Source organism: Benincasa hispida, chromosome 7, assembly GCF_027475165.1.
Source record: "Benincasa hispida cultivar pf3 chromosome 7, pf3_genome.v1.1, whole genome shotgun sequence".
NCBI lineage: Eukaryota > Viridiplantae > Streptophyta > Magnoliopsida > Cucurbitales > Cucurbitaceae > Benincasa > Benincasa hispida.
Genome location: NC_143484.1, coordinates 55,945,381 through 55,961,118, shown reverse-complemented (window position 1 = coordinate 55,961,118; position 15,738 = coordinate 55,945,381). Strand labels below are relative to the sequence as shown.

The 15,738-nt window shown below is 32.3% G+C and overlaps 4 protein-coding genes across 4 annotated transcripts; 2 read left to right on the top strand and 2 right to left on the bottom strand.

Moving 5' to 3' along the window:
• Positions 1–1,276: 1,276 nt before the first annotated feature.
• Positions 1,277–3,653, top strand: LOC120080819 (myb-like transcription factor family protein). Its single transcript, XM_090315141.1, has 3 exons — positions 1,277–1,710; positions 1,781–1,989; positions 2,885–3,653. Exons 1-3 carry the CDS (start codon positions 1,440–1,442, stop codon positions 3,338–3,340), a joined length of 936 nt encoding a protein of 311 aa, XP_090171267.1. The 5' UTR covers positions 1,277–1,439; the 3' UTR covers positions 3,341–3,653.
• A 1,792-nt stretch (positions 3,654–5,445) lies between these two features.
• On the top strand, positions 5,446–8,351 carry LOC120081267 (structural polyprotein). The gene is made up of 4 exons (XM_039035995.2): positions 5,446–5,753; positions 5,884–6,028; positions 6,772–7,074; positions 8,127–8,351. Exons 1-4 carry the CDS (start codon positions 5,671–5,673, stop codon positions 8,241–8,243), a joined length of 648 nt encoding a protein of 215 aa, XP_038891923.1. The 5' UTR covers positions 5,446–5,670; the 3' UTR covers positions 8,244–8,351.
• A 134-nt stretch (positions 8,352–8,485) lies between these two features.
• On the bottom strand, positions 8,486–11,879 carry LOC120081266 (serine/threonine-protein phosphatase PP2A catalytic subunit-like). Its single transcript, XM_039035994.2, has 6 exons — positions 10,958–11,879; positions 9,745–9,859; positions 9,514–9,622; positions 9,351–9,428; positions 9,032–9,223; positions 8,486–8,936 (listed from the first exon to the last, which is right to left on the bottom strand). Exons 1-6 carry the CDS (start codon positions 11,208–11,210, stop codon positions 8,763–8,765), a joined length of 921 nt encoding a protein of 306 aa, XP_038891922.1. The 5' UTR covers positions 11,211–11,879; the 3' UTR covers positions 8,486–8,762.
• A 967-nt stretch (positions 11,880–12,846) lies between these two features.
• On the bottom strand, positions 12,847–14,470 carry CLE26 (CLAVATA3/ESR-RELATED 26). The gene is made up of 2 exons (XM_039035996.2): positions 13,987–14,470; positions 12,847–13,121 (listed from the first exon to the last, which is right to left on the bottom strand). The coding sequence occupies exons 1-2, from the start codon at positions 14,253–14,255 to the stop codon at positions 13,082–13,084; spliced, it is 309 nt and encodes a 102-aa protein (XP_038891924.1). The 5' UTR covers positions 14,256–14,470; the 3' UTR covers positions 12,847–13,081.
• Positions 14,471–15,738: the final 1,268 nt, after the last annotated feature.

Here is a 15,738-nt window from a genome sequence, read left to right as displayed (position 1 = left end):
AATAAGAGTATACAAATTTAAAAATAAAAAAAATACATTGAATATATTTTTTATTTTTTTTTTAAAGTTGAGAAAGCAAACATAACACTAAACTTAGTAATTGAACCTAAAAGAAATTAAAATATAATTAAGCATCCATCAAAAGGCAATTCACCAACAGCACAGCTCCACCATAGGCATTAGCCACAAAGAAAGGCTGAGGTTAATTAAAAAGAAATTGGTGTGTAAATTAAATGAATAAATAAATTACATGTTGGTGTTGGTGAGAAGTGGGGTCCACCCCTCACCCATCAGACAATCATCCAAATTTAATTCAATGGATGAAAAAATCTGTCTTCCAATCATCCCCTGAGATTGAGAGATAGAACAGAATATGCTAATTCGACGGTGCTCCACCTTTCTTCCTTCTCCACCATTCTCTTCATATTCTTTTTGTTTTTCTCCCTTTTTCTTCGAATCATCTTCAAAAGATGTACGGCTGGATGGCGATGGAGTATGATACGCTGTGCACCTGCGCACCACTATAGTATTCTCCATCACCCCCCCCCCCAAAAAAAAAGAAGAGAAATTATACCAATTACGTTGATTTTTTTTGGTTCTTCCCTAAAAAAGTCAAAATTAGTTATTTCACTTAGATAAATTTAAAGTTTTGGAAAAAGTATTTTATTTGTTGTTTAAGTTTTAAAATGTTATAAGTTTGAGTTTGATTTCAATTTGGTTTCTAAGTTTTAAAATGTTATAATTTCATTGAGATTTGAATTCAATTTCAATTGGTTCATGTGTTTTAAGGTTTACAATTTTATTCTCGCTAAATACTCATTTTAATATTTGATGTTGATGTCTATTAATTATTTAAAAAAAAATTACGAAGTAAAAATTTGAATTAATTTTAATAGTGATAAAAACGTGAAAGTTAATTAATTATAGTTCTTTCAAATTAACCAATAAACATTAACAAGAAAGATGAAAAATAAATATTCAGTGAAAAATCGATGTTAAAAATAGAAATCTTAAAATATAGGAATCAATTAAAACGTAACTCAAATTAAAACCGTAAAATTTTGAAGTTTAGAGACTAAATTAAAATCAAATACAAAATTTAAGAATTAAAAATATAATATTTTGAAAAAAAACCGAAATATTAATTTTTTCCCCTTATAATTTAATATTTATTAACGTTTACTTTATAAATGGTAAAAATATTCTCATACAAATTTAAAATGGTATTTGATTTGATTTGATTTTTAATCCCAGGAGTACTGGTGGCTAACTCAGCGTCTATATGAACCAAACCAGGTCTCATATTTGCTTTTCCGGTCCACCTTTTTGCTTTTTGCTTTTCTGGCACTTCCAAATTCTCGTGGCTTTATCTTGTCAGACCCCTTTTTATGTTTTTCTTCCTCTTCCTGCAGCCTAGCCTTCAGTTCTAGAGTCGGAAAATGAACGGGTCTCGCACGTGCTCGCTGTGTGGGAAGAATGGCCACAACTCCCGCACGTGCCCGGAAGGGGACGGCGGCGGATTCATGTTGTTCGGAGTTAGGGTGACAACGACGGAGGGAAGTAGCTCGTTTAGGAAAAGCGTTAGTATGAATAATCTCTCGCAATACGCAGACCAGCCTCCAAGTCAAGACTCCAACAACGCCGCCGATGCCGGATATGCTTCTGACGACGTCGTTCACCCATCTGACCGTTGCGGCGGCCGGAAGAGAGGTAATTTTTATTATTTGTGAAGTTTTTTTGGATTGTGTAGTGTTTGGGTTTTGATTGGTTGTTGGGATAGGGATTCCATGGACGGAGGAAGAGCATAGGCTGTTTTTGTTGGGATTACAGAAAGTTGGGAAGGGAGATTGGAGAGGGATTTCGAGGAATTTTGTGAAGACACGTACGCCAACTCAGGTTGCAAGTCATGCTCAGAAATATTTTCTCCGACGGAATAATTTCAATCGGCGACGCCGTAGATCCAGCCTTTTCGATATCACTACTCATACGGTAAATCCCCCTTTCTTCAATCAAAACTAATAGAAATTTGATAGACGAGACAATATTAAATTTACTTTTGGGTCAATATGTAATTTAACATGATTCCATAGATTTTAGATGCAAGGAATGACTTAAAATATGTGAATTAGTAATCTAGAACAGAGTAAACTTTAGAAAGATAAGTGTATTTTCCCCCTTAATTTTCCTCTATTTTTTTTGTTTTTTGAATTCTTTTAGACCAATAAGTTTTTGGAATGGATGAAAGGCATGTGTGTACATGAGAATGGAAAGGCAAAATTGTTTCCCATTTCCAAAAAATTCCTCGATTTATTACCTAATTAGAAAGAATTTGGATTGAAACCCATATCCTAATGAGGGTAGATGTATTGACGCATTTATCTTAATTTATGACAAGTTTAAGAGTGATTGTGAAATAATTAAAATTACTATTTTTATAATATTTTTAATCATTCAAAATCAATATTAATAATATAAAAATTATATTTAATTGAATTGATTTTGAGTTATTAAATGTGTGTTGCTAGAGTGATTTTCAACCTGAAAAAAAGTAATTATAATCATTTCAAAATATAATCACTCCCAAACATGACTTAATAAATAAGAATGGAGCATAAGAATAAATTATATGTTGAATTACAATTTTAATCCCTATAGTTTGTAGAAAGTTATAATATAGTTTATAGTTTGATAAAATCTCTATAATAGTCTTTAAGACTAAATTATAATTTTTAAAATTATAGAAATTAAATTCTAATTTTTTCTACTGGGACCAATTTTAATTTAACCATTTGGATAATTTTTTTTCTTCTTTTTTAATTAAAAAAGAGAAATATAGTTTTTTAATTGTGTTTGTTTTTTTGTTTCCTGTTTAATTTATATGAAGTTCACGAACTCATCCACGGAAGACGATTTGATGTTTTCCGGCCACGAGGTTATGCCGCCACCGCTACCACCGTCGCAGCCGCAAAAAGACAACAATCCGGGAAATTTCCCCGTGAAAATTCATCCAGCAAAACCACCTCCCGCCGCTGTATCCGGAGGCGCCGACGATAGCAACGCCGTGGAGAGTACACTAACACTACGTTCATCAAATTCTGAGGCAAAGACGTGCGGTTCCAAAATTAGTCGTCCAATACCAATGCTTCCTTTATCTCCATACCCAAAATTTGCTGAATTGAACATTAACGAGAGAACGCCAGAAGACCCTTTGCCCCTAACTTTGAAGCTCTCAACTCAACATTCGGAGGGACAGTCACCGGCGGCGGCTTCACAGTCGTCCGGCAGTTTCCAGGCAATGTCAGGCGGCGGAGACAGCATAGACATTGTCAGTGTTGCTTGAAGATTGTTGGGGTATTAGATATAAAGAATAATTGCTTGGATTTAATTGGACAGTGGATAAAAAGGGATTCCAGCTTTGTTTTTGTACAGATGAAATTTAATTGGTCCAGAAAAAAAGAGAGAGAGGGAATATGGGGGGACTGTGGTTTGACTTATTTAGTTCCTCTTTGATAAAGTTGGTTGTATTTCTATTTTTTTTAGAATTGTTATGTTAATGTTCATATAATTCTTCCTATGCTCTTGCTTCAAAATGCTTGAGTAATATTTCCATTAAAAAGAAGTGTTGGAGAAATAGATTATTGGTTTAAATATTATTTTAATATCTATATTTTAGATTTTGGTTCAATTTAATATTGTTGATGTCAAAATTCTGACAAGAAAAATGCATCAACTTTCATGTAAAAGTGTGAATTTGTAATTCAAGAAAGATGTGACTTGCAAAAGAATTTGAACTATGTGATAATTGCTAAAATGTCTTTGATACGTCAGTCATTAAGAGGTTTTAGATTGTAGTGGATAAGATGAACTTCATTCACCGAAGTCATAATAATTTATAGGAAAATTCTACCTATGATGTTCGAAACATTGTTTTCTAGCCATACTATGAATGTTCATGTTAGTTTTTTTTAATTTCAAATTCCCACTTTAAAAAGTGGCATTTTTCATTTCTATTTATAAAAATTGAAAATAAATTTTATACATAAAGAAAACCTTTCAACACTAGTTTATGCCTATAGTTTTAGAAAATTTAATAAATGTAGGTTAAAATTTCATTAACAAATAGTTATAAATTAGAATGAATGGACCAAATAAACCAAGAAAACAAAATGAACTAAAATTTAAGAGTATTAAAGTAGTATTTAAATTTATGTTATTCTATAAATAAAGTAATGGATTAATTATCAGCATTAATCTAAATATTTTCGAAGAGTTTGTAGTTTGGAAGGTGAGAGGACATTTTAGAGCATATGGTTCCTTAAGTTGGTACACGACAAGAATACTATCATCAATGTGAGCAAAGGTTTATTGCTTTTTTGATTTGTCGTTTTATTATATGTGTTCATGGATGAATTTCAGCCACTTCAGCCAACACGGTCCAAATGATTTTAGGGTCCCTCATAAGTTAGAGGTTGGATGTCTCATATCATCAGTTGTCACACTTGAAAAGAAAAAAATTTGAAGACAAAAAATTTGATATTTTTTTTAGTATGATTAAAGGAAGAAAGAATTTGAATCACAAATCTTTGATTACTAATACAGTATGAATGCTAATTGAGTTACATTCTATTGAAATGCATTGAATTTGTTTGTTGGTGTTTCGAACAACCAAATACAGGTAGGATTTAGAGTAGTGCGATATATAAACTCTCTAATCTTAGAGGTCTCGTTTGATGTAATTTTCTGAAAACATTTTCCCTAATAATACTATTCTCTCTATGTCTGTGGACATAGGTAACACACCATTAGTGAATCACATATATCTGTGTGTCGATCTTCTCCATCTCTACGTTCTTTAATTGTCAATTTCATAACACACTCATTTTGATTTGGTTAGTTACGATAATAGATGCCATTTAATCTATCAATTTTTTTAAATATTGAAATTTGAAAATAACATCTAAGGTTTTTCAAACAATGTGATATCTCAAACACCGAGTAAATCCGACATTCAACCAACCTGACAACTATATGCTTTGATGTTTGGAGTGATGTTAGACGTATTACATAAAAAGAGCTCTCAACCCTTACTTATTCAATGTTATTTCTCGCTCATCTATTGTTCCACTAAATTACATCAAATTTTTTTTCAAGTACGCCTGGTGTTGAGGGACTAGATATCCTCCGGATAGAACATTTATTTCTAGTTATCATTGACGGATGTTCTGAAGTTCTAGATCTTAAAAACATAATTCGATTGCATGATAATTATGATATTTTAAATAAGGTAAACGTAAAAGATTTTAAGGAACTTCGAATAAGTATCGATTTTTATTCTATATTTTTAATTTCATCCAACACATTTTAATCCACTTTTAAAATTGGACCTAGATTCTAAACGTATCATAAAAAAGTTATTTAAAAATACTGAAAATATGAAATTCAAATGTATTTTTCTTCGGTTGGCAACCCTAAACTTTCACTATTTAAAAAATTTACCTCTGGAAATGTAAGGAAACCGAGATTAACGTGGCAAATATGCAATTAAAGAAGATACAAGGGAAGGGTGGAGAATATAGAAACTTTACAGGCTCCGGTTTGTGAATTCAATTCCCAGATTTGATTTTGGTGAGAAGAAACGAAAACGGAGAGACGTTAACGTCGGAAGCAAAAATGTGTTGGAAATTTTCATTGCTTCCTTTTCTTCTCCTTCTCGTCAGTTTCTCTGCTTCACTTCACGCCCAACTGCAGAATACGTAAGCTTTAATTTGATTCATTATGTTTTCGTATTGATTATTTGTTATTAGATCGAATTCTTTTTTGATCTGATCTAATTTGATCTGTCGGAATTCCCTGGCGAACTGTTGCATTTGTTCTGATTATCAGCTACAGAGTTGGGAGGAACGAAGAAATCGAGATAGGGTTTGGGCGCAGAGCTCTGTTAAGTTTCAAAGAGACTCCACAGGGAAGTAACGTTACCTTTGAATGCTCTCGTTCTGGCCCCTGCGTTGCCTGCCTTTACTCCGAAAAGGTTTCTATTTCATTAGAATATTTATTCGAGATACCTAATTTCTACTGCTGTTTTTTCCCGTTTAGTTTCCATGCGGTTTTTATTAGGATAAATCATCTAGAAATTATGACCTACTTTATTGGAAGTTAGAAGTTAGAACAGTGATTTTCTTTCAATTGCTGTAATTTGGTGATTTTGTAGTGAACTAATGGGATGAGGCATTACGAACAATTCTTTCATTTATGGCGACGATAATTTAGTAGTTGTAGTGGAAAAATATTGCAAATGCTTGTGAGTTTTCCATCATGAAGCTGTAGCCTTCCAGTTTTCATGTCATTAGGATTGGATGATGATAGGCCCCTTGTGTTCTCGCTGTCTTTGAAACCAAAATTTCATGCTTGAACATTCTTTAAAAATATGTCCAGGCTGGGCATATCTTACTTACTTTGTAATGAATGCCTTTCCCTTAGCCAGCTGATGAAAAAGCAAAAAGGAGGATAGAAAATAAATAAATAAAGAGACGATGTACATTGGTTAGTTGTAGGTGAGAAGGGATTTGAACTTGCCTTATGGGACAGACAGCGCGGACTTGGTAGTTAATATCTGGTTAATGCCAATGCAAGTTCATCACGAAGATATAGGCTTTAAGTTACTAGTATGTTGAGATTGGGTAATGGTAGCTTATGGTAGCTTTTGTTTTGTTCTTTGGTATAAAGTTTAATTCAGGGGTAAAGTTTCATTCTTTTTTCTTTTTGGTCTCATAGAATGATGAAAAATATCGCTGCAGTGAGACTGGCTACCGTATTCCCCTGAAATGTGTGGAAATCAAAGCCACTTCAAAAGTTTCCAATGAGAAAAAATCTCACAATGGTCGTTCCATGCTTGAAATGTCTTATGAGCAGAAGCTTGTGATCCCTGATGAGGCCAGTGGTCACGCTTCATCAACTGCACACCGAAATCTAAGAGATGGTTCTGTCTCAGCAACAGATGGTTCTCAGTCTTACATCACTTACAGAAGCTGTATACCATCAGTTAATGAAGAAAAGTTGTCTGTACTTGGTTTTGAGGTATGTCATTTTCCTAACTACTCAATTTGAACAGGTTTAATTCGTTGAAATGGATGGTTTTTGGTCAGTTTTTATCTGCTCTATTTTTCTTTATGCATGCTACATGATCTTTTCTCACTTTTCTGTTATATTGCTTTATTCTGTATGATTGATGCCAAACGTGTTCATCAACTAGATAGCGGTGCAATCATTCAATTAGGGCACTACTGTTTTTATTCTCATTGTAATTGTGGTCTGTGGCCTTTTTTCTGTAATCCTTTACTGCAATGAGAACCTATTTATTTTTTAAGTAGACGGTATAGGCATTTTTGAGAAATGTTCGTCTTTTACTGAACTGAATTTTAAGGGCCAATCAGTATAATCTAATGGATTTTCTTAAGCAGTTTTGTTGTTTTAGGTGATAACTAAAATCATGTCTAGTAAGATTTGGGGTACTAAAGGGGTTCATTTTGTTACTATTTTGTTGTCTGTAAACTTTAGCCATTTCCTGCAAGCTACAGAATTTGTTGGGGCACGTTTTCAAAATAATAACTATTTTCTTAAACATCTTTTATTTTGTAAAGCGATATGGAAAAGTAGTTATTTCTCTTTGTAGTTCATTCTTTTTAAGATCAATATATTGTTAACTAAGTCATAATAGTATATATGTATGAGGGGCAGTTTTGGAACTTTTCTTGGAAAACAATATTCTATTTTCTTAAGAAATCCAATTAGTGGTTCAAATCAAAACTGTCTTTCTTTGGAGAGAGGTAAATGTGTTCTAGAAATGACCATTGTGCTGTTGCTATTTAGATCTTTGAAGTCTTGCTTGCAATATGTGAAGAAGAGGAAGTATGTAGGATAGGAACTCTTATTCATCTTGGTACAACATAGCATGCCAATTATTATCCTATTTTTACTTTTATCTACCTCAAAGGTAAAACTTTTGAGTCCTATAGTTAATGCTGTTATTATGATGAGTTTGTACGCTTTTGCTTTCCTAAAAAGTCTAAAGGAAAACCAAATCAAATTTTTAGTTCAGTTTCATTTGCTGTAATCTTTCTTCTGGACAGAGCATCGTGCTGTGCTTGCTGCTCGTAAGTGGTTCAGTTGTATACTTCAGAAGGAAGCGATCTGTTTCAACGGCTGGTTTTGCTTCTGGCAGGGTGCAATCAAATTCCAGGTTCTAGTCCAGTCAGGCTTTTGTTACAAATGTTCATGTGACGTAAATTTATTAACCGCAAATACTATATATTGAAGTTATAGATCAATCAAAAGCTAGGCATTGGATGGTTGCACATACTTCTCTCCCTTTCTATTTATTTCGAAACAAATGTTACTCCCATAGAATTGACTGCTTGAAATTTCATTGCTTTCTTTTGGTTGTTGAAATCGAAAAGTTGCTCACTATATTAGTATTGGCAAAATCAGCTTTTCACTTCAAAGAATATATATGTATGTATAAACACAACACAATAATATCAAGTTATTGCTTCCTTAAGATTTACAAGCAAATGGGACCATCGGTCGAAACCTTCTGCCACTTTACTAGAGTTTCTTTTGCACATAAAAGAAGCAACAAAACACAACTAAAACTACAACCAAAAGAATGACATTGAACATAATCTGGTTCTCACCCATGACAATAAAGGCTTTTTCAGAGTAAAATCTACAATTACTGACACTTACAATGACCAACAATATAGTAATCACAAAAAATAATCAGGAGTCTTGCGTGTGGTATCGGGTTCAATTTGTCGAGGAGCTGGGTCAAATTGTAGAAAATTTTGATCCATATTCTCCCCAATTTCCAGAATTGCAGCCATATTTCCACATCGATAACAATAATTCGGAGCGCTAAAGACAGTCACCACATTCTTATCCTACAAAAACGAGTCATTGAAAAACATGAGAACATGCAATACAAGCAAAAACAACAAGTGGGGTAGAACATTTGCAATCAGCTAAACAAATTCACCTGACACCAGTTGTATCCTTCCATGACAAGTTGATGAGCTCTGGATATAAGAGAGAGCCCATTTGTATGATTGAACTGAGCAGCTATATCCTGACCAAATGTATAACCAGCCCCACGTGGAGATATTCCCCATCCACAACGGTCGTCTGGATCAGACCATAAGAGATCACACATTGGCCCCTCATGGGGGACCTGATTTGATATATACAGAAACAACAGCTATGAGGAATACAATACACTGAATAAACCGAAAATGGAAAATCTTTGTTGCTATGATTGGTGGAGTAGTCAATCAACAACCAAATAAAAACGTACAAACCTCCTGTATACGGTCCAATGAGCGAATGTTATCCAAGGTATCCAAAGATGGAGAAAGTCCTCCATGTAAACAGAAAACCTACACATGATAAGAGTTGCATTTTAGATAGATGCTATACGGTATCAAATTACAACCGCACAGTTCATGGTGCGTAGAATTGAACCTGACTCTCAACTAGAGCTGTAAGAGGGAGGTAATCGAAAAGATCGGTGAAATGTTTCCAGACATTGGCATTTCCATATTTTCTCAGGCATTCATCATAAAAACCATACCTGAATGAGAAAAAATGGTCTATGAATAAAAGATTATTCATACTAACGTTAGGGAAGGATGTTTTAGAGAACGACTCATCACATATGTAACAAAGGGGGGTTGAAAACTCATGACATCTTACACTTGAGTTATTTGTCGGCTCTCGTGATTACCCCGCAAGATGGTAATTCTGTCTCTGTAACGAACTTTTAGAGCCACTAGAAGAGTAACTGTCTCAACCGAGTAGTACCCACGATCTGCATTAGTTCACAATGTGAGAAAAAATACTAGTACCGTAGACTCAGAACTCCATAGCTTAAAACAAAGCATTACATACTTTCTCAAAACACGAAATCAAGGATGAAGGAACCAATTAACCAAACCATCAACTGCAATGGGTTTATTTTCTTCCTTTCCCCCTCTCCGAGCAAATAAAAGAGGGTAATGAAGCAGTAATGACTTCTGAACAGCACAATGCTCGTTGTGCTGCCTCTTCAAAAACTGGAGAGGATTCTAAGATAACTTTTTAAAACAGTGTCAGAGTATTGATCCCCGTTATTAATTTGAAGAACTATTTCCTTTCCTTTTTCTATTTATTAACAGCTATACAAAAACTACTTATCAACTTATGTAAGGCTTATGAGCAAACCACTATAAATTCTTATCATGATAAGTAGCTGCTTTCATCTATTGCCTCCCAGAGGATGTAAATCCCAAAAGCCTCCTAGTTCAAAATTTACGGCTAAGTTTAAAAGCAACCAATATATATAACTCCGATGCAACTTTTTTTTGATGAATTATAACTGTGACGCAGTACAATGGCGAAATGAGAAGACTCCCTAAGAATCAACCAAGCGTCAATTTTTACAAACCCATATTGCATTATCACCCGTAGCTCTCAGATGGGAGCCATCCAGAAATCAGGCACACCCATGCCCACAAGAGTCATCTGATAAAAGTTATCTGATCAGAGACCTTACCAGCACATCTGAAATGTCCGGTTTTAAGCTTTCAACTTAAACAATCTTTTGCCAAAACCGAGTAATCTGGCTGTGATTCTAAATGATCTAATAGATAATTTACTCTTAAATGCAAAGAGGTACAGCTAAAGGCCTATTAGAAATCATACTCCGATTAATCCAGAAAAATTATATTACAATACATCAGCCCTTTGAAGGATGTGGCTATTCGGGTTGAGAACAACCCGAATGAATCACTTTTAGAAGTTGAGAATTTTCAAACACAACAAAAGAACAGAGAGCAACAGTAGCGTTAAATGAAGGAATCAAATTATTCTCAAATATAAATAGCAGGATAAAAACCAAAAAAAAAAAAAAAAAAAGCAAAGAACTCACCAACGTAATCGCCCATGAAAAGGTAATTAGTATCGGGAGTACGGCCTCCTATCCGAAACAGTTCAATGAGATCGTAAAACTGGCCATGAATATCGCCGCAAACCGTCACCGGACACTTAACCGGCTGCACGTTCCACTCCTCAACCAGAATCGCTCTCGCCTGATCGCAAAGTATTTTCACCTCCGGTTCCGGCAACGGCTTGCACTCCATCAGATGCTCGATCTGACGGTCCAGATCCGCGTGAGACGGCATGGTTTCAAATCCCTCTCAGATCCACAAGCAAAAATTAGAGATCGTCCGGAAAGAATCACACTCACGAACTCAGCGATCTCTCCATTCTCAGATAACGAACGAATTTGAGCTCATTTATGCATCAAATGGACTCATAAACATCAAAATTGATCCCCAAAATGCTTACGTTTTCAATCGCCGTGACATGAAACAAAGAAACATAGATAGAATCTGAACCCCTGATTCATTCTGGCTCTCTCTCCCCCTCCCCTCCCCCTCTCTCCGTTCTTCGCCAAAGTTTGGAAATAAGTTACTAAAATTGTATTTATGTGAATAAGAGGATGACGAGGGAATTGAGGGGAACGGATTGATTGCTCCTAAATTAATCAAAATGCAAATGAAATGCCATTTCATTTCATGTCTCCAAATCAAAATATGTTTTTTTCCCCTTCACAATTTCTTTTTAAAAACTATAGTAACGTTTATTTATTTAGATAATTCTGTTATATCAACAAGAAAAGGTAACGATTATTTGAAAAAAAAAATATTCCCCACAATCTTTTCTTTCTTTCTTTCTTTTTTTTTTTTTAATAACTTTGCAAGAAATCCATAAATTAAACATGAATTTTTACAATCTATATTGCTCCATTTAATAAATTCGATTTACGAGAATTCTTTTTTCAAATGTGCAATGATGTGGGTATGGTAGGTAAGTAAATAGCCACCACATTTTTCTTTTTCTAAAAATAGTCAATAAGAAATAGTGATTGAATTAGTAAAGTCAAAAGAAGCAGCTATCTTACAAAAATTGATTCAATTTTTGAGGTTTGAAATAGGATATCTGACCAAAGAATCAATCCATTTAGATTAGGTCAAATAAATCAGAAAATTATTTTATTCATTACATTTTGAACATTTATTTTCCACTTAAAAAATTTAAGTTCGTCTTTTCCAAAGTTTAAAATATCGAAGTCTCAATTTTATAAAAAGTTTTATAAAAAATAGGGAGATAATGGTAAAATATGCTTAATTTTGGAAAAAATATAAAAACAAAAAACATTTAAATTAGTAAATAAATATTTATGCTTCTTAATTAAGATAAAAAAATATTATTTATATTATATTCACATCATCGATATTTTGTTGTTTATTTGTTTTCTATTTCATAATTTTTTTAGGGTATAATAAAAATATCTATATGTTAATGAAAATTTAATATCATGATGTTTCTTAAATGACTTTATTATTTATAAGGTACAAAAACAACTTTTTACAAGAAGGATAAATTAAGAAAATGGAATCCAATATATTTTTACAAAAGCTTATTCGTTTAGACCAGTAAACAATTAGAAGTAATATATTTTGACCCAGGAATGTAAATATTTTTTTTGAAATAAAAAGAAGTATATGTATATTCTTTAAAAAGATTCTTCAAAGTTCAAACTTGTGTCCATTTTCGAAGAAAAGTTGAAATAAAGTGGACGACTGAATGTTTCTGCAGAAGAATAGAATGAACTGGACTTTTGGTTCCTTCCTACACCCGAATTGGTTGGTTGATAAGCCCAATAAGATTTGTATTTGGGCCGAGCTCCGGATTTTGGGCCAATTCGAAATCGAACCAAAAAAGCCCAAGCCCATTTTCTCATCTAAGCTAGTATTTTTAGAAAAATTTGAGGGATATTATGAAGAGTTAGTGTTCTACAAAAGGTACAAAGTTGAGTGTGCGTCAATTCTATACAATCCAGATTTATTCAGAGATTTTATACATTTCCCCTTATTGAAATTACCCAAAAAAAGAAAAGAAAAAAGAAATCTTCATAATAATGATCTTTAAATATTTAAACTGCTATATAAAGCTGAGGAAGGAATCTATGCCTTTCTGTGTACAAAGTCTAAGCTCCTCTGGGAGGTCCTCCTTTAACCCCAATTCTCCTGCCAATCCAAGTACGTATATATATATATATATATATATATATATATATATATATATATATATTCAACAAACACTCACTATTATAACACATTAATTCAATAATTTTTTTTTTTTTTGAAATCGTATTTAGTACCTTTATCCACTAAAAAACTATGCTTAGATTGATAGCTTCAATACAAAATTTTCAACCATACTTGCATACATGATTTTAATTAAAGCCCATAAGCTATATATTGTTAGATAATTTTGGAAAAAAGTGTTTTTCATTTGTTTAAAGTATACCTTCTAAAGCATACACACTAAGACTATTGAAGTGTATATATTTAATCAATTCTAACATTTACCTAACTTCAAAATTTAACACAAGGTCTAACACGTAATTGTTAATAGGTTAAAATTTCTGTACTTTGAAGTTTGTTTAATTTTAGTTTATATACTTTCAATTCTCTAATTTTAGTTCTTATTATTTCAATAAATTTTAAATGTAATACTTCCATATTAATTCTTATTGAAATTAGTTAAATAATAATAATAATAATTTTCACATAAGAAAATACTATGTGAATAGGTTTTCGAAATTTACAGTAAAAATTTGGAGAAAAAACACTAATAAACTAGTTAGGGGGATTAAATTTAAGATTTATTGAAACAATAGAACTAGAATTAGACAAATGAAAGTATATAAAATAAAATCGAACAAACTTCAAAGTATAGAGAAGGATAATGTTTTAACCTTATTAATAAACTTTATTAATACTAAGTGTGACATTAGAAGAACTTAAACAGGATGAATTATTCATGCTAAATTTAGTATAGGTTTTTAGTAAATTTAATAATCTTAATGCAAAGCGTATTTAAATATACCTGTTATGAATGGGGTCTGGTCCTTTAGGAACTTTAACTTTGCTCATAAAGTTAGGATCCAACTTTGGATGGTTGTTGTTAGCCAATTCCTCAGCTTGCTTCATGACATGGCTTCCCTCAACTTCAGACTCAGCTGCCGGCCGCCGGCTTGTTGTTCTCCCTGGTGGCAGCGACCCAACGATTAAAAGCCATACAAACAGCCCCACAACCACAGCTCCAAGCAAGACCTTCAAGTAAGAAAAGTAGCTACAACTATCTACACTTCTCATATATATATAGAGGGAGAGAGAACTTTATTTAGTGTATATAGTCTTCTTCTAGGTTATGTCGAGAGCGATGCGTCGTACTTTTACGACCTGAAGATAGAAAGATAACGGCGATTGATATCGAAACAATGAAGAGAAGAAGTATGGGATTAGTGTTTAAGATCAATAGGAGAAGGAAGGAAGAGAAGAAGGAAGATGGGTATTTGTTTTGGCAGCGGCTGCATGTTTAATTAGGGAGCATTCTTTTTTTCTTTATAGGGTTGGTGGATTCTGTTGCACTTTTCTCAAACCTTTCTTTGCCCTGTTTTTCTTTTGTTTATTCACATATCAATTATATTATAATTTTATATTGGACAATTGTTTTAAATAGTAAAACTGTTGAAAATATTTTTAAGCATAGCAAAATGTCACGTCTATTAGTTATAGACCATGATAAATTACGATAGACTTATCACTGATAGACAGTGACATTTTGTTATATTTGTAAACAAATTGATTCATTTCTTTTATTTGAAAACAACCCTATCATATTTTTTTTTTATTTTTAGTGTATGTATTAGTTAAATTTACATGTAGTATACATATTACATGAATGAATGATTTGATGCTTGTGTGAGAGAAAGAGAGAGGAAAGAAAAGCATGTATCATTTTGTTATGAAAATTACAAGTCAAATAAAACTTATAAAGGTTTAAAGTTATTGTCAAGTATTAGAAGAACAAGTACTATTATAATAAAAAAAGTAGATTATTCTTAAGATTGAGCTTTTTGGGGGAAAACACTTGTGAAGAAAGAAAAATTGAATTTGAAAATTAAAGTCTAGAATTATTTTTAAAAGTTTTTTAGGCATTAAATTCTCATGCTTTTGTCTGAAAAGAAAAAGAAGTATATACATTTACACATATACACATTTAAATGTATTGATAAATCTGACTTAAAAAAAGAAGTATTGAAAAATCTAAAAGCATTTTCTCTGTTTCAAACTACCTATTTTATTCCGTCATATAAATATATATATATATATATATATATATATATATATATATAATGATATATATAAACGTGCTAAGAACATTTAGCACTAAAATACACAAATTTGGCCTTCTTGCATTTATGCCAATCACCATAGTTACGTTTGTCATCCCAAAATTAATAATAATAATAATTATTGTTCACATAAATCACATGACATGTAAATAACTACTTGACCAAATTTTATAGTATGAGTAATGATTAGGTGAAGTCTAGACAACACTTAATTCTATATTCCATCTTTTTATATAAATAAAGAAAAATGAAACAAATTTTTTTCTTTAAAAAAAAAAAGGCCAATTGACCCCCCTTTTTTTTATTGAAAAGGTACTTGAATTGCACAAAGGTAAGTAATCCAACCAACATTAAATATTTCTCTTATATTATAAACTAAATAAATAAAAAATTAAAGATTCTATTTGATAACCATTTTGTTATTAATTTCTAATTTTTAA